General features: G+C 40.8%; 1 protein-coding gene across 1 annotated transcript; it reads right to left on the bottom strand.

The window, feature by feature from the left end:
* Positions 1-314: 314 nt before the first annotated feature.
* On the bottom strand, positions 315-19,215 carry LOC129325906 (stromelysin-1-like). Its single transcript, XM_054973890.1, has 10 exons — positions 19,079-19,215; positions 16,862-17,106; positions 16,608-16,756; positions 13,878-14,006; positions 12,581-12,742; positions 11,676-11,832; positions 9,845-9,978; positions 8,002-8,161; positions 4,200-4,300; positions 315-2,239 (listed from the first exon to the last, which is right to left on the bottom strand). The coding sequence occupies exons 1-10, from the start codon at positions 19,175-19,177 to the stop codon at positions 2,136-2,138; spliced, it is 1,440 nt and encodes a 479-aa protein (XP_054829865.1). The 5' UTR covers positions 19,178-19,215; the 3' UTR covers positions 315-2,135.
* Between the last annotated feature and the right edge of the window lie 86 nt (positions 19,216-19,301).

The following is a 19,301-nucleotide window of genomic DNA, read 5'->3' as shown; positions in this document are numbered from 1 at the left end:
GGTATGACCCTTTGCAGATTAGAAACGGCCTAACCTATATCAAGGGACAATATGTGTTGAGGCCCAGGTGCAAAAAGTGTCTAAGAACAGCAAGAATGTCTAACAATGGAAGGGAAGATACAGTTTAAAGATGAGGAGTGTTGGTTGAGGGCCAATAGATATTCATATGCATGAAAAACATGTAGTCACTGTTTTAAATATATGTCGTTATAATTGTTTTATTTATTTATTTATATTTAATTTATATTCCGCCCTCCCCACATCAGCAGGCTCAGTAGCAAGAAAGTAGCAAGAATGAACAAACAAGTTTTGTTTATTCAAGTATAGATATTATTTATTGTATTCAAAATTATAAGATAATTAGGTAACCAAGAATGTGACCCTTAACAAGTGGATTGTTGGAAGATTATTTTAAAAACCTATAAATATGGTAGTCTGAATTGATCAGGATCTTCTTCTTATAAAAGATTCTTTACTTATTTGGGGGGTAAGACATTTCAATGCGCTCATGTAATTGCTCTCCTTTAATTATCTATGTGTCAGTAATGGATGGTATAATCTGAGTTAGTCAATATTGTAGTAAAGATGAAATGGAAGCAAAGGTTTCCCAATATTATGACTTGTATACTGTACCCATAATGAACCAAAAACATTGTTTAGGTGTACCTCTTGTCAGGATTTAAATGACCTGATATCGGAAAGTTTACTAGATTCCTAAGGCTTCTTACGTGTGTGCCTTTATCTGAATCAGGTCTGACCAGAGTGATCTAGAACATTGTGTTTCATTAAATGATATAATACAGCATAGCTGCTGCAAGAGGTCTTTGTTAATATCCATTTCCTGCAAATCTGGGGTTAGCGAGGTAACTAAAATAGTGTTTTATGTATTTTAACTATCAGGATCAACACATCTGATGGACGGAACATCCCTCTCCACGCCCCGTTTGGCTGCAGTGGTACATTGCTATTGCATGTTGCTCATGGCAGGGAAGGAATTCTGTGTTGGAACGTTTTTGTTGTGGAAGTGGTCAAGTTATCATCTGGCATTGTTCTGGAACATGTATCCTAGGATGACACCTCATCTATTGGGGCTTGAAACGCTTATTTACCAAGTAGGAAAACATTTTTATCCACTCCAGGAAACAAGTAAGCAAATTGTCACAGATATGAGTTACAGCACACCCAATGACCTTCTGGGATTACAACCTATGCTTCTGCCAATCACTGTTTTTTAGTACGTTCTGTGAATACGCAAGTTCAACATCCTGCAAAGGCCATTATTCAGAAGATAAATTATGAAAGCTTCATACATATATGTAAACTGTCATAGATAACAGAAATTTATAGTCTATTCCTCCCACAAACAGCACAATCTACTTCTGCCTTATTCCCATATCCTGGCATTTTCCTCCCCATGGGATTAGACAGATCCATGGACTTTGGGTTCGTCAGAGGCTGCGATTCACAATGATTAAGGAGAACCTCGATGGTCCAAAGGAAGTAAATGTCAGTGCTAGAAAAAAAGCGCCTTTGCCTCTGTGTCCTGTTTATTGGACCTTCAAGGAAGCTGGTTGACCATTGTTCAGGCAATCCGCAGACCCACTTGGCTCAGTTTTTAAAGAGAAATAGAGTTGGGTGTCATCCGCATATGGGACCTCACTCCAAATTGCCTGTTGATCTCTCCCAATGGTTTTATCGAGATGTTAAACACTACGAGGAACAAGATGGATCCCTGTGGCAGAAATGTCCTTGGGACCTTGGAGCATCCCCTAGCATCACCTTTTGGATTTGACTAGTTAAGCATGAGTGGAACCACTGAGGCATGGTGTGCCTCCTACCCGTCCTGATCCAGCCAGCATTCCCAAAATACTGTAATTGATGGTACCGAGAGCCACTGGCAGGCATAAGAGTCCTGTTCTGCTGAGGGAAACGCCTTCTGTTAATGGAAAATTAATCTGGATCCAACCCAGTAAGTTTCCATGTACGTTCATGATACTACAAATATTAGTATTCTGTCAGTGAGAGGAGGGGTCCAGAGATAGGATAGCAGTGTTCATATTATACTTCCATGATAAGGCATCCTGGTAATTTTTTTCAATAGGGTTTTAGTTCACTTCTTCAGTGGTTTCATTTTCTTAGCAAGAAAACCAGCTGTTGTTGACCTTTGTGACTCGGGTAACTCTTCTGGCCGCAGGGTCAAATTCATATTGATTTGTCCCCCTGAAGAAATACAAGAATCCTGTAAGGGAAAAAAATGCAAATTCAAATATCTCTATTGCACAAACGGCAACAAATGATAAAACAATATAATTGGTATGCATACTCCTGTAACTTACTCCAAAGTAGGGTTACTAGCTTCAGTACCAGAACTTCCAAATAAATGACTGCAGCTCTTTGCTCCTGAAGTGCATTTATCTCATGACCCCACCTGATTTTCTACCAAACAATCTATGCTATACTATTTACATCCTCTAAGAAGAGCCTTGCTGGATTAGAAGATGTCTCAAGTCCCATGTGTTTACTGAATGCATGGCGGGGGGAAGCAGGACTGAACTTGTTGACCCTGTCCCCTGCCCCCATGCAATCATCCTGGTCATCAACAGGAGCGACTGTGTAGAGGAAATGAACATGTGAACTCAAGAAGAAGAAGAAGCAGAAGAAGAAGCAGCAGCAGCAGAAGAAGCAGAAGCAGCAGCAGCAGCAGCAGAAGAAGAAGAAGAACAACAACAACATTCAATTTATACACTGCCCTTTAGGACAATTTAACACCTACTCAGAGTGGTTTACAAAGTATGATGTTATTATCCTCACAACAATCACCCTGTGAGATGGGCGGGGCTGAGAGAGCTCTGAGAGACTGACCCGAGGTCACCCAGCTAGCTTTAAATGGAGGAGTGGGGAATCTCCCTCCAATGATCAGTAACACGGGTTTGGGAACACAGAGAGGGAGAGTTTGCATGGCCACATCCTCTGCATGGTTGCCCTTGCAGATGACCAGGCAATTGGGGGCAGGCAGACACTGCACTCACTCCCACTCTCCCTCCCTGTGTGTTTAGTAATTGTGTGGGGCTCTGATGTGTACTTAACTTCCATTCATCTAGAAACCTTTCTCCAACATGGGAGTGCCTTTCGTATGACAAAAGGCTAAAGAGACTGGGGGCCAAGCTACACATGACGAATGACACTTGAACGGCAAGTGGATTGAGTGGAGGGCAAGTGAACAGGGAGAAATACACTTGCTGTTCAAGTGTCATTCGTCATGTGTAGCTTGGCCTTCAGACTTTTCAATTTAGAACAGAGCTGGGACATGATAGAGATTAATAAAATTGTGCATGGAGCAGAGAGAGTAGATATATAGAACTTTCTCTCTCTTTCTCCCCAAATACTCAGATCTCAAGGGCACCCATGAAGTTGATAGGCAGTAGATTCAGGATTGGCAAAAGGAAGAACTTCTTTACTCAATGAAGGCTTAAAATGCAGAATTCACTTCCGGAGCACATAGTGATAGTAAGAAGTACAGATGGCTTTAAACATGGATTAGACAGATTCAGGGTATTTCCATCAGTGGCTACTAGCCATGGTGACTAGAGGAAACCCCCACATTCAGAAGCAGTATTCTTCTGATTACCAGTGCCAGGAAGCAATTTCAGGAGAAGGTCTTGGCCTCTATTTCCTGTTTGTTGGTTTTCCAGGCAACTGGAATGGAACAGGGCAATACAAGACCAGTGGCACCTTAGAAACCACAAGACTTTCAGACTGTAAGCTTTCAAAAGTCAGAGCTCCCTTATTCAGAATGGAGTATGTTTCTGTTGCGCCAGCACACTGAAGTCAGTTCTGGTAAAACCCGGAAGTGATGTCATGGACACTCTAGAATCTACAAAAATGCTATGGTTTTACAGGATGTGATGTGAACACACTGGCATGATGCTGATGCACCAGGCACTGCCCTCCAGTTGCCAGCTGGGGCCTGGCAACCCTTCTCTGGATACACAAGTTCCATTTAGATATCATAATAATAGCTGTAGATATATACAACTACATTTTCAGCCCCCTGTTTTAAGCCTTTGAAGCCAACAGATCATGATTTCCACTCACATTTTTCCTTGTGAGCACTCAAAATGCTTTGTGTCTTTTTCCTAGCACTTGCAAGGAAAGATTATTGAAAGACTCGTCAAGGAGATTTTGCTACTGCTACTTACCGTTATACTGAAAAGCAGCATCGATTTCTCCCTCAACACCTGGGAAGTCATTTCTTATTCTTTTAGGCCTCTTTTCAATGGTTTGGCTGCCTTCATTAGAACTAAGAGAAGAAATATTGATAGATTAATAAACTTAAAAAAGATCCTACAAAGCAGCTAAAACTAAGGAAGATTTTTAAAAGCAGATTTGTGGAGGAGGGGAAGAGAATAGGGCTGCAGTAAAATTAGAATTGTTCAGGAGGATGCTTTGATAAAGGGATAAGGGATGAAGTTTATGGAAATGTTTATTGTATGCATTTCTTGTTTATACTGTGTTGCTTTCTAGCTTCTGTAATCCAGTTTTTGCATTTCTTACATCATATTGTAAATTGTTACTAATGCATTGTTTTCTAATTTTGTATTCCAATCATTACAATGTTTATTATATGTCTTATGCTGTATTGTATTGCTAAATTTTGTAATCTGCCTTGAGTCTCAGTAAGAAAGATAGACTCTAAATAAAAAGGCAAATAAATCACCTTTTAAAAAACACAGCAGAAAGAGTTTCACAATCTAATCAGATAAAAATCCACTAACTCCAATGCAGCAATGCTGGTTGACTACTGCTGGATGTCCATGTTGTGTGTGTGTAGATGTCTCTCTCTGGATACACAGTTAATGCAAGAGAGACAGAATCTGGAGTTCCTAGGACCACTCAGTGAGTACATTGCTCAAGTCAGATTTGATGCAGGGATTTCCTAACGTATCACTCTCCTGGTTGCTACATGCAGAGCAAATAAGGACACAAGAAAAGCCCTCGTGGATCAGATTGACGGTCCATCTATTCCAGCATCACAGTAGCCAACCAGATGAGCAAGGTGTAAAGGCCAAAGCCTTCTCCTGTTGCTCCCTTAGCAACTTAACCTGAAGCTGCCTTATACTGAATCAGACCATTGCTACATCAAGGTCAGTATTGACTACTCAGACTAGCAGCAGTTCTCCAGGGTCTGAGAGAAGTCTTTCACACCAACTTATCTTTTTAAACTGGAGATGCTTGGGACTGAACCTGGGGCATCCTGCATGCCAAGCAGATGCTCTACCACTGAGCCATAGGCTTCCCTGCTTCAGATGTCCCTCTGAAAATGGTTTCATTAGGCATCTTGACTAACAGACACTGATGATCCTCCATGTAAGCCCCCTCTAAGCTCACATCCATCACTGCATCTTGAATCCATCACTTCCTTAAGATAATAATGCATTCTTTTGTCTGCTCTGAAACTACTGCTCACAAACTTTATTGGCTGTCTCTCTACTTCCTACTATGCATGTGTATGTGTTATGTGCCATCAAGTCGCCTCTGACCTATGGCGACCCTATGAATGAAAGACCTCCAAAACATCCTATCATTAACAGATTTGCTCAGATCCTGCAAACTGGAGGATGTAGCTTCTTTTATTAAGTCCAGCCATCTCGTTTTAGGTCTTCCTCTTTTCCTACTGCCTTCTACTTTTTCTAGCATTATTGACTTTTCCAGAAAATTTTGTCTTCTCATGATGTGATCAAAGTACAATAGACTTAGTCTTGTCATTTTAGCTTCTAAGGAGAATTCAGGCTTGATTTGATCTAGTTCCCACTTATTTGTCTTTTTGGCTGTCCATGGTATCCGCAAAACGCTCCTCCAGCACCACATTTCAAATGAATCAATTTTCTTCCTGTCAGCTTTTTTCATTGTCCAACTTTCACATTCATACATCGTAATGGGGAATATTGTTGTTCAAATTATCTTGACCTTGGTTCCCAGAGAGACATTTTTATCTCTAAGGATCTTATCTAGCTCCCTCACACCTGCTCTTCCAAGTCTCAATCTCCTTCTGATTTCCTGGTTGCAGTAGTTAACCTCTATCATGTCTTTCCTAAATTGTTGTTTTTATAAAGTGAAAAGCCCCAAACTCCTGTGATTAATTCATAGGACAATGGAATTCTTTATTTTGCTAGTAGATGTACCTCATGTACATTTCTTTGGAAATTGTTATTTAAGTTAATCCAGAAATCCAGGTTTCTTAATGTAACTATTGCTTTCAGGAATAAATAATTGCTAGCAGCCAAAGGCCAAGCAATTCTAATTTTAGCCACTGGAGGGCACTGGTAATAAATATGATGGAATTATTCACTACCGTTTATTATGCGATGTTACTACTATCTTGTGGCACTCAAACTATAAATAACATTCTGCACCAAATTCTGACTTTAAAATGGTCCTCTAGCAGATGTGGAGATATATCTTCCTCCAAGAACAATGCAGATATGGCTACAAATAATAGGCACTTCTGCAGTCAAGTAGAGAATTTAGCACCCTTCCATGAAACCACCTAGAAGAAGTAACTGCGGATCTATGTCATCCACAAATACAGCTGCTACTTCCTTGTGGCTGAAAAATGGGCCATCACACTTACAAAAAAACACAGACACAAAGCAGCATCTGTGAACCTGGTTAGAATTGCCAACAGGTCCTGTTCCATTAAAAGCGGCTTGGTTAGTAATGGGATTGGAGACCTCTAAAGAAGAGCAGGGTTGCTAACACAGAGGCAGGCAATGGCAATCCACTTCTGTTAATCTCTTGCCTTGAAAACCCCAGTAGGAGTCACTGTAAATCAGCTATGGCTTGATGGCACTTTCTATCACACAATAGCATGTTATGCATGAAAAGATTCAGAGGCCATTTCCACTCCTTACACTTTCTATTAAAAGGATGGGACATTCCCCCCCTGTCCAATTGGCAATCCTCTTGATGCACCTGCTGAGACATTCCTTCTCCTATGTGGTAGTGTGCCTTCTTAGGCTGTTCTCCAATGAAGGAGGCCAAGGTATCTAAGCTAGCCCATAGGCTGAGTCATATGAGTCAGTCAATGGACTTAGAACATTTCCCTTTGCAATCCTACTGAAATTAGGGATGAGCAATCCTCCCTCTTCCATTCCTTTCGCATCTTGTAGGGTCATTGTGTTCTACAGTTTACTCCTCCAGCATTCTGTTTTAATCATGAGAATTTATAAAACTCATTCCAGAACTGGAGCATGCATGGTTTGCTGCAACTTTCAGTTCAATTGCATCTTTCCTTGATCCTCAACATTCAAATGCAAACACTGCAAAAAAGCATTATATGACTACATCACAGTTCTTTTTCTGCAGTGTGTTAGTATGGGCATATCATATGAGTCCTGTGCATCGGTGAAAAATTACATGGACAGAATTTTGAAACCACACAACACAGTCAAATCAGGATAGGTTTTTCAGTGTATTTGCATACATCCAAATGGTTGAAACACCTCTTGATGCAAGGATATTGAGGCAAACATACACATAAGCATCATTGAGGTTGCTACTTGGCAGTGTTTTATCTCTGTGCACAGGCACACCAGTAACGTACTGTGAAAAACACAAATGAATTGAACAAACAGAAAGCTACCCCAAATGGTACATGCACAAGTCTCTGTATCAAATTTGGAACCAACCACCCCCCTCAACCCAGAAAAATGGTAGATTCCTCATGCCCTGTTCTACTTTGGTAACAAGGCCAGGTACTTTGGAACTCCAGAACCCAGGGAGAAATCTGAATGACTATTTTGCAAACATCCCTTATTGAAATGAATGGGAGTCGAACAAAGCTGCACCACTTGTCTCTAAACAGCTCTTTATCTTAACATGCTGTGTTTTATTTTTTAGAAGATAAACTTTTATCTGTAGTACTGCTTACCAAGTTCTCCTATACTTTGAAGTGTTCTTACTAAGATATAAAGTATTTCCAAAGAGCATTTGAGATCATACCTCCAGTATTTATCAGCTACAAAGTAGTATGTTCTTCTTTCTTTTTCACTGAAAAATACTGCATCAATTTTATTGACATCAGCTGGGAAGCCCAGGCTGTGGATGTACTTGGGATATCCTGGTAGCCTGGAATCGCCTTTTACGACCCAAAACTGGTTGCCTGTGACAAAACAGATGATGGAACATATTTTATGCATGTGTGAGATAAAACAAATGATCTTTTGCTACTAGTGGGCATTATTATGATAGACCTCCTGTCCCAAAAGGGGAGCTGCAACAATGACCTAATTTGACTTGTATAGGGAAGGCAGCTCCAGGTTATAGGTCAGAGAACTCAGGAAGGAGCCATAAATAGCAGTCCTGAATTCTAATCTATCTCAAAAACCCGAAATAAAATCTGGGGCACTGAAACTGGTCCTTTATTGTCTTTGAATAATCAAAGCACTATCAAAACGGGTATTTGTTATCAATGCAATGATGTTACACAGTCTGATAAAATTAGACATGTACTCATAAATCAGTCCAGAATATAGTTACGCCATTCATTTAGGTTGTTAAAATATTTGTATTGGAACTCCTTGATTCTGAAGCAGCTTCCAGCAATAAAGATTAAAAAAACAATAAAATTATGACTGCAGAATTTAGGGTTACCAACAGGTTGGGAAATTCCTGGATATTTGGGAGTGGAGCCTGGGGAGGGCAGGGTTTGAGGAGGGGAGGGACTTCAGCAGGGTATAATGCTACTGAGTCCAATCTCCAAGGGACCTGATGTTTGTGGACTGGATCAATTGTAATTCTGGGAGATCTCCAGACCTCACCTGCTTCAGACAACAAAATAGCAATATATAATATATTAGCAGAAATGAGGTCATGGTAGCACAGTGGCAGGAATCAGCTTTGCTTGCAGGAGATTCCAGATTTAATCTCTGTGCATACTGGGAGCAGCGCTCCAGGACCTCCCGCAGAGAAAGGTCTTTTCCAGCATGAAATCTCTGATATCCTTAAGCTGGAGATACCAGAGAATGAACCGGGAACCTTCTGCCTACCATGGAGGGGCTCTCATGGAACGTATTCTCTAATGAGGTAGATGAGCTTTTCATTGCTTAAGGTCTTGCAGATGAAGATGGCTTTGGAGCTACAGCACTGAGCAAGGATTGGACCAGGTGGTCTATAGGGCCTCTTCCAACTTCCTGGTTTTTAAAAATTATTTTTATTTGTTTATAGTCCTCCTTGCTCACTGAGATCCAAGGCAGATTACACAGTGCAAGTGAAAATGCAATATAATCAGCAGCTAGGACATTCACTGAGCAAAGTACGATAAGAAACAGTAGTTAGGACATTCACAGTGAAATCCTAAACAGAATTACTCCAGTCTAAGCCCACTGAAATCAATGGGCTTGGACTGGAATAACTCTGTGTAGGAGTTTACTGTCAATGAAAGAAATACAATAGGGATGGAAGCAGAAAAATCTGAAAAACAAGCATAAAGCCAAATGGTTGTTGCCTGCAGGTCCAGCATTTGTAGGTCATCTTGAGTTGCCTGGATTGGCAGGAAAGACAGCATACGTATATTTCAATAAATGCCTTAACAAACAAAGTTAATTGATACTTTCAGATGGGCAGCCATTTTGGTTTGTAGTAGAAGAGCAAGACCCTCTTCTGACTCTTGAAAGCTCATACTCTGGAAATCTAGTTGGTCTCTAAGGTGCTACTGCACCCAAAAGTTAATTGATGATTCTTCTGCAATTCTGGTTCCTCTTACTTGGCTTTATTGTTCTGTCATTCTAGATCTTCGGATGCAGTGAGCTTGCTAGTAGATGCAATGAAAGATGTACACACTTACCTTTAAAAAGAAATGCTTCATCTTTATCCGTATTTTCATAAGCCGCGTCAACACCAGATGGTAAAAATGACCAGAATGAAGAAATTAAATTAAATTCAACCTCATTGAACTGAGGGTGCTTTCTCCAGAAATGCCTGTGATAAAAGATAAATATGAAGAGCTGTTTCTACAAAATAATAATAATAACTCTTTGCACATGAAATTAAAAGGGAAAGTGATATGACTGTAAATTCTACACTTAAAATCCTTCACTTTGCTCCCACCATATACAAACTGCAAATTAATTTACACTCTTTATTTCCTTTATGTTCACAACCGGTTTGGTAGATATAATATGCAATATTACAGGCAGAAAACAGACTATGAGAAAAAATATGTGACAGGATTTATATGTTACTGCATATTGGAGACTACTTTTTTATTCAGTGAAAGCCACGTGGGCAAAAGAGCTAAGATGAAATCCATTATTAAGAAGCCATGAGCAGCAAATTTGATGTGAACTAATGTATTGCATACAAATAGTGTTATGATAAGATTTCTATGAACAGTTACAGAGATCTAAAGAACTTTGAATTTAGTATAACTCACCCAAAAAGTGGTGGGAAAACAAAGCAATCTGGCAACGTTTTCAGTAGGAAGATAGAGGGGTATATAAAAGAGGAGGAAGGTAGGAGACAGGGGAGGAATGTAAAAGAAAACAAAGGGGTTTATCTGTTGCTCAGCATCTTCTGTGCCATAACACATGTGCGGCATCTTTTATTTGAACACATGAACTGCCTTAAGGTCATTATTGCCCACTCTGGTTCGCAGCAGCTCTCCCACATCTCAGATCCCCTTTTTAACTGGAGATGTTGAGGACTGAACCCGAGACCTTCTACATGCAAATCACGTGCATTACCACTGAGTTACAGCTCTTATCTGGCATATCAGGGCTCTGGTGCTCTTGCAGACAGTGATGGCTGCAGCCCATTTTAAATATTTACTATTTATTAAACACATTTCTATGCCACCTTTCCACCCAATGTAGAGTCCCAAAGATGGCAGATATCAGAACATTTAAAACATTTAATGCTTTAGCCTGTTCCTGCATTGGGCAGGGGGTTGGGCTAGATGGTCTGAAAGACCCCTTCTAATTCTATGATTCTAAGATTTCAGAAAATTAAAAACAGAGTTTAAAATCAAATATATATAAATTATTTGAAACCAACATATAAACACACAAAGTTATAAGAGTTAATGAAGGAACATTTTAAAAAAATGTCTTCACTCGCTGGTGGAAGATGACAAATGTCCCTGGAGAGGAAGTTCCCATGGAGAAAATGGCTACCATGGAAGGTGAACTCGATGGTATTTACACCCAGCTGAAGTTCTACCCCTCCTCATATCCAGCAAACCTAGCTCTTACCCCGTAATTTTCTTGATTGCCTTACTTTGTACTTTTTCCAGCTCTGCAATGTCTATTTGAGTCTACTAACTGCAGGGGGAAGATCTAATTGGTGAATGCACTGCCCACCCCTCAATCTCCCCAGGCATGCTTATTTTCTCTGTTCAGGGTTGTCTTTTTTATACAGAACATGTTGTGCAGTTATGTTAGCCCCTGTTCACATCTTCAGGTGGTACTGCGCAGACATAGCTTTACTATTTCAGTGCATAACAATCAATAGCTATGGTATGATCTGAAACCTACACGTCCACTATACAGGGCCAACTCAACCCTCTCTGCTCTAAAACAGTTGTCAGTGGTTAATGAACCATTATCTCCATCCCTATAACATCTAGAAGCGGTGGTGGTGAGAGGGGATGTGATCGTTGTACAAGACAGCTGGCTTACTTGTCTTTGAAGAACATTATTTCTCCTCGAAAAGTAGTAACAGCATCAAAAGTCAACTGAGGATCACAAGTTGCTGGCAATGTGGGCTGGGCTGGTCTGATGGGTTTGCTTGGTTTATCTTGTTCTGTTGGGTCTTGAGATGGATGGAGTGATGGTCCTAAGGAACACAGAGAAGCATAAATTTAGTAGAGAACAGTTTCCATTATCTGAATAGACATTTAAACACACATTTGTATAAGCACACATTGGAGTGATACTTCTAAGAAGATATTGATGGATGTAATCCTAGGAGCGCATACTATGAGCAAGTCCCATTGAAATCAGTGGGCTTTATTTCTGATTGTACACACTTAGGATTGTGCCGGACCTGAAATTATAAGGGGATGCTTAGTGAAATTTCATAAGCAGGGCCGATTCCAGACGGCCCTCCGCATCCCGAAACGTCGTGCGTCGTCGTGCGGAAAACGCAAAATTTTGCGTTTTCCGCGCGACGATGTGTGACGTTTCGGGATGCGGAGGGCCGTCTGGAATCGGCCCAGGTATTTTAGCTCACAAAGGTGAGTATACTACTTGGTAATGTGTAGTTAGAGTCCTATTTTTACAAAGACCTAACTTCTTTGAAGGCTTTTACAACAAATAATGACATATCACATTGCCATTTCAGGGCAAAGATTTGAAGAGAAAGCAGCTAGTATGTTGTTAGTTCAGTGATAAAACCATGCAGGCCAGAAAGTTTGGGGAAGAGAAATCTTCAGCTGGCTATGGAATGTATACCCGGAGAACATCATCCTGATTTTAACAGAAGAGCAAAATATTGGGAGATGGATTTGATTTATTTGTGGAGATTCCTTCGAGGTGTGGCTATGAAGAATATGTGCTAAGGTACGGTTTATTAAAAAAATTACCATAGAGGTGCTGAATGCCTTCAATATCATCCTGAGAGAGGACATGTTGACTCTGCTGGGGATGCCTATAAACTGGGTACATCAAGGCATTGTAATCGTTGGAATGGAAGAGTCCAAGTGAGTGGCCAAACTCATGGGCAGCAACAATGAACAGGTTGGAACCTGAAACAAAATCAAGAAAAGCATCAAGCTATACATTAGCATCTCCAAAATTCTACAATGGAATTGCCTTGTTAGCATCTCTCATAGTACCTCTTGGTAGTTTAAGGAGTTACTTTTATATTGTTCCGACCAAATAAGAAATATGGACTAGAGATGAAGATCTATATCTTCATCGATATATAAACTGTATCAGTGTTTTATTATAGACTGGTATTTCCAATTCTCCAAACTATGGAGAAATCAAGATTGTAGTTACACACTCCTCCTTTCTATCTTCCCTTCTGTGGTGATAAAATTTATAATTTAGAGACAACCCCTTATGTGTAACAGTGTTATAGAACTGGTAGGCTGAGGACTTACCCTAAGATCACATGATCTTAGTTTTTTATGGAACAAGGCTTAGAGATTGCTCTACAAGAAGTCTTTCGTATTAAAGTTCTTTCTAGCCGTTCCTCAGCCTTGTAGGCTTTAGGCGTGGGCCCAGAAATAAACACCTCCCAAACTCAGAGACAATTAATTCTCCTCTGAGCCAGCCTAACCATAATTTATGGATACATATCAAATAGCAAATTAACCATGCAATCTTAACCAAAGTTACCAGGACTGCATCTAATTGTAACTCACAGCATTGAATCTTGGTTTGGCAGGTGAACACAAATCATAATTTGCTAATTCACCTGTATCCATAATCTTTGTTTTATGATAAACGGGAAGTTGCTGATTAAATCTCATTACATGATTGGGGGTGCGCCTGATCATAATTTCCTGGTTGCATGTGTCATCTGAGCTGAGCTGACCCTATGTCTTAACACTACTCAAGAAGCCGTAATAACTCCACTGACCTCATGGACAGTTAGATGTATTTAGAGGATTGGTCATTAGTTGCTTGACATTTCCAGAAGCTGATGGTCAAAGAAAGCTATGATAAAGTTTCAGTAAGAGCTAACCTATTAAGATAAGGAGTATCCTGATGTCATAATAGTAGCTAGCCATAAATATCATTGTAAATCTAGGAACAGAAAACAAGTCTTGTATATTTTTCTGCAGTTGTTGTTGAAGACAACAATACTCTACAGTGGATCTTATTTCTGGCCAAGGAAAACTCTTCCTACATCTACCAATTCTTGAAAATTACCTCCTAGGCCTTTGGTCCAGTTTTCATCCTCATCAAAATGGGCATCTCCTCCAATGCTGGAGCTGCTGGGCGCATAGGCATGGGCAAGGGTGCCCCCAAGCCCATCAAAGGGGTTGAAATCGCCATGATCTAAGCACAGGGGAAGATATAAGAAAGAGTTTTGTTGCCCATGACCAGACATCGCTTGTGCAGGGGCTTTTCTGTGTCTACTTGTAGTAGCTGAAACAGGACATCATCTGGAAGCAGAGCCATATGGTCAAAATAATGTAATCCTAATTTACCTGATCCCAGATTTTCACCCTTTTAAGTATGTTAAAGCCAATGGTTTATAGAGATATAACTCTGTTTATGCAAAACGTCCCCACAAGAAGCAAAGGCAATTTTATATGATGCCATGAGTCTTCTCGGTGAGCTGAGCAGGGAGAATTTCATCTTCCGCTTTAGAATATGAGTCAGATATTCTGTTCAGCACATGTAGACATCTCTGAAGCATGTGGAGGAGCAAAGAAGCCACTCAAAGGGGATTAGTCCTGGAGGGACTATGGAGCAGGGCTTTTTTTCAGCTGGAACGCGGTGGAACGGAGTTCCGGCACCTCTTGAAAATGGTCACATGGCCGGTGGCCTCACCCCCTGATCTCCCGACAGAGGGGAGATTAGATTGCCCTCCGTGCCAGTGGCTGGAGATCAGGGGGTGGAGCCACCAGCCATGTGACCATTTTCGCCGAGGGTGATTTAAACTTTAAAAAACTCCCCCCTTGTTCCAGCTGACCCAAAGTGCCATCATTGTGCAGTCCCGAGTTCCACCACTGAGTTCCACCGTCTCTTTTCCCAGAAAAAAAGCCCTGCTATGGAGCCTCATAACATTTCTATGGTTACTGACAGAAATGACACAAGTAGAAGTGGGATACTTATAGTTCCATTTCCTTCTTGCTAGTTCATTTGCCAGCTTGTCTACATATCCACAACACAGACTGTTTCAATGATGTAATTCATAACTGAATGTCTAATACAGCTCCAGTCCCTCCCAAATAATGCAACTTTGCACCTGCAGTCTAGATTTAGCAAATAATGTTAAAAAAAATTCAATGACTATGAGCAAATACAGTTGACTGTTCGCCAAGTGTCAGTTGACCAAAATGCTGAAGCCCATACAGATGACGAAACTATTCTGGGGATAAATATTCTTTGCTACTGAGCAGGATAATTCCTGATAAAAGTATCCTGGGATGAGAGAGCTCACTGCAGGTGCTGGCCTCCATTTACCTCAGATATCTGCTAGTCAGCCTAATTCAGTAGACCTTGAATATTTATATCCAGTTTGTGGCCACAGCTCCTTCATAGAATATAGTTTTCAAATTCAAAAATGTAGAAACGTTTTAAAAACAAGGCTCCAAACTTGGTGAAGAGGCAGGGTGATATCCTACTTTATGCCGCAAGAACTTCCTCCAGCCTTCCATTGGAAGAACAGCCACTTAAGTTGGAGTAAGACTTTTTAGGCTAGAAAAAGATATTGAACTTTCTTTGGTGAAGTGGTAGTAAATCTCTTTCTTTTTACTTAATACAGATCCTAAATTATTGAAAAGTAGAGCACTATAAGACAGGTCTGAATAAAGGAAATTGTTTTGCATTGGATCAGGCCATTGACTCATTCAGGACTGTCTACTCTGTTGGGGAGCTGCACTCCAGAGATCCAAGCTAATGAGGGTCATTCCCAACCTTTAATTGGAGATGCCAGATAATGAACCTGGAACTTTTTACATGCAAACCATCCCTGAACCACAACCTCCCCCCAGCCAATGAAACTTGCGAGTTAGGAAACCAAATGCAGTGCGTTGAAAATGTACGGTCAGATCCCCAAAAGATCCTGAGTCTAGTCACACCTTAGAGACCAACTAGATTTTCAGGGTATAAGTTTTTGAGCATCAAAGGTCCCTTCTTCAGATACACAAAGGAGCTTTGTTTGGCTCTAGTAGCATGTTAAAGACCAACTAGATTTCCAGGGTATGAGCTTCTGAGAGTCAGCACTCATACCCTGGAAATCTATTTGATCTTTACGGTTCTCATGGACTTGAATCTTGCTCTTCTACTACAGACCAACACTGCTACCCACCTGAAACAGAAAGAAATTTTGTCTCTCTAAAGCTTATATTCTGAAAATTTGGTTGGTGCCACTGGATTAAAATCCTGCTTTTATACTGCAGGCCAATATGTCTGCTTACCAGAAACCATAATATTCTGTTAGTTCTACCTATTTTAGTCTGCAAAATGAGTGTGAATGTTTGGATGGGCCATATTGCATGGATGGATTGCATTTGCACTGGTAAAGGTAAAATGTAAAGGTCGTCCCCTGTGCAAGCACGGAGTCATTTACTGACCCATGGGGGATGTTGCATCACGATGTTTTCTTGGCAGACTTTTGTTATGGGGTAGTTTGCCTTTCCCTTCTCCAGTCATCTACACTTTACCCCCAGGAAACTGGGTGCTCATTTTACCGACCTTGGAAGGATGGAAGGCTGAGTCAGCCTTGAGCCGGCTACCTGAAACAGGCTTCTGCCAGGATTGAATGCAGGTTGTGAGCAGAGCTTGGGCTGCAGGACTGCAGCTTACCACTCTGTGCCATGGGGCTTTTCATTTGTATTGGTAGTCATAAGTTATACAGACATGCTGTGACTAATTTGTAGTAATGCTGTGAGCATCATTGTTTTAAAATAAATGCTCATTTGGTTTTACCTTTGGAAGCAAAAGAGATCATGATGTCAGCATCGCCTTCCCATGCCCTTCTGAATGTCAGTGGCGTCACTCGGCTCCAAACTTGAAAAGCTTTCTCAATTTCTGCATCCACATCGAGTCGTTTCATGTCTGGTGTATAATTCAGAATCCTTCCAAAAATAACACAAAATGTGTTAAAGCAGAAATAACTGGTTTCGGGCTGCTGTTAAAGGGAAATTCATACAATTCATAAAGGCCCTGCATTGAAACATTACCTGTAGGTCAAGTCTTTCTTTCCCCATTTGGGTTGTCCTGCGAAAAAGGCAAAGTCCCCGACATCGGGATTCCCACACCTTGGTTTCTGAATCAACTCCAGAGTATTAGAATCCACATTGCCCGTCACCTCCAGGCCAATGAATGCCTGCATTTCTCTGATTTTCTTAACTATAGGATTTCCATCTTTCCATCTTTTAACTGGTTTCCCATCATACGTAAAATTGTAATATTTTTCCAAGTATTTCTAATAAAGGGAAAGAACATATGTATATATAAGTCAAATTAGCATACTGTTTAACATTACAGACTTTCTAGAAGTGTCCCAAATTTTGACTGGTTATTTCTGCTGGAATAGAAGAAGCTCATATTGAGAGCAGAGGGGAAATATGGAAAGCTAATTAAATACAGAGGTGGGTCAATCATTACCTTCCTCCTACTGAATGCAATTCTCAGGACTTCCTTCCTGCTTCTTTCCCCCCTCTCCTCTTTTCCCACCAGTGAGTAGTAGGACACAACTTCTCTCTCTTTTTCTATGCAACTATGCTAGTTCCTAAATAAACTGTTTTGTTTTCCTGTAATTGGCTCTGCTTCTCTGCATGCTAAATAGTCATTCTGCGGACAATGTCAAATAAATTATGATTGATTTTTGCTTGAATATGAGAACTTCTTGATCTGTGTCGATACTGGCCAAATGCAACTACCCGCTCTTTCTATTTACTCTCTTCACTTTTCTCTCCACCTCAGACTTTCCCTTCTGCTCTTCTCCTGCCTTCATTTCGCTAAATCATTTCATCATTCAGCTTTCACTTGACCCTCCGGCCTTTCTCTCAGTGCCCGGCCTTCCTATTTCGTAGACCCCAACTTCTCCACCTTTTCTAGGCTTTTCTCTTTCCTGTGCAAATCTAAAAATCACAGCAGCTCATTAAATGGTAACCAGACATGTCTGCCTACCGTGCTATGTAGTGAGTGACTAGGATTGCCAGCTCTGGCTTGGTAAATTCCTGGAGATTTGGTGGCTTAAGCCTGGAGATGGTGGGGTTTGGGGAAGGGAGGGGCCTCAGCAAGATATAATGCCCCTAGGGGCCACCCTCCAAAGCAGCCATTTTCTCTAGGGGACCTGATCTCTGTCAGCTGGAGATCAGTTGTAATTCCAGGAGATCTCCAGCTTCCACTTGGAGGCTGGCAACACTAGTAACTGTAAGCAATTTCCTGAGGTTTCATCACAGGACTTAAAGACATAAGAACACAAGAACAGCCATACTGGATCAGTGCATCTAGTCCAGCATCCTGTTCCACATGACGACCAACCAGAGGGCCCTGAGAGGTCTAAAAATTGGGCACAGAAGCCAAAGCCTCCCCTTGTAACTATGTAGCATTGTTGTCCAGAAGGTTACTACCTCTGTTCATGGAGGTTCCATTTCTCCTCATGGCTCCTAGCTACTGATGGACCTGTCCCCCAAGAATTTGTCAAATCCACTTTTAAAGCCAACTAAACTAGTGGCCATCACCACATTGTTATGCCTGAAACTGCTCACCCTCTGCACCCTTCCCAATTAGACACAAAGGGCTGGAATAGAGGGAGTGGTCTTTAGAACTCTAATGGCAATGAAAGGAGAGAGAACAAAATGCCAAAAGTGGTTTCCTCTGGCTCCTCCCTTGAGCAGCAGAGCTTTTATAGCAATTACAACATCACTCTCAACAGCAAATTCTACAGGTCAATCGCTCTTTGGGTGAAGAAGTACTTCCTTTTGCCCATTCTGAATTTATTGACCTTTCTTGGGTGTTTACTTCAGAGGCAGAAAAAGTTCTGTCTATCCAGTTCCTCCCATGCAACATTTTATAAACTTTTATCATATCGCCTCTTACTCATCTTTTTCCTAGATTGAAAAGTCCCAATGCCAGCATCCACTCCTCAAAACTGTCCAGTTGACACCTACTGTGTACCTTCTTATACTTATTTCATGTAAGTGTGGATAAGTAATTGAAGTTTCTATGTACTACTGGATTATTAACTGAGGCTGCAATCCTACACACACTGTTCTTGGAATAGGCACCGCTGAATCTCAGTAGGTTTTGATTCTGAATAAGCATATACCCCCATGAGCCATTTCTAGAGGCTGTAAATATTGAATCCACAAGCTATAGACCAATTTAGAGTTTCCTTAAGGCCTTATTCTTTATAATTTAGGTAATATTTGCATCTTCTCCCTCTTTACCTGAATAAGCTCCAGCTTTTCTTCATCTCTCTTATCTGAGCCGATCGGCAAAGCATACGTAACTGCAGCACACAGGAGCACGAAAAAGATGCTTTTCATTCTGCTTTCTTTTAGTGGTTTGATGTTCCAAGCTAAGTTCTAACCTTTCTCTGTTTATGATGAGCCCCTGCTTATATAGCACTTTTATGCCTCATAAAATAAGCCATAGCTTGACTCAGTTGCG

This window comes from Eublepharis macularius, chromosome 3, assembly GCF_028583425.1.
Source record: "Eublepharis macularius isolate TG4126 chromosome 3, MPM_Emac_v1.0, whole genome shotgun sequence".
Taxonomy (NCBI): domain Eukaryota; kingdom Metazoa; phylum Chordata; class Lepidosauria; order Squamata; family Eublepharidae; genus Eublepharis; species Eublepharis macularius.
Note: the sequence above shows the minus strand (reverse complement) of the source record. Positions and strands in the feature narration are given on the sequence as shown.

What these genes read in the sequence shown, in the direction of transcription:
- LOC129325906 (XM_054973890.1), bottom strand. Translation starts at nt 19,177, where the DNA reads ATGAAAAGCATCTTTTTCGTGCTCCTGTGTGCTGCAGTTACGTATGCT. An exon ending in AAAAGCTGGAGCTTATTCAG is followed by an intron (nt 17,107 to 19,078) that starts GTAAAGAGGGAG and finishes TCCCTTTATTAG; the next exon opens with AAATACTTGGAAAAATATTA. An exon ending in TGAAGCATTTCTTTTTAAAG is followed by an intron (nt 8,162 to 9,844) that starts GTAAGTGTGTAC and finishes GTTTTGTCACAG; the next exon opens with GCAACCAGTTTTGGGTCGTA.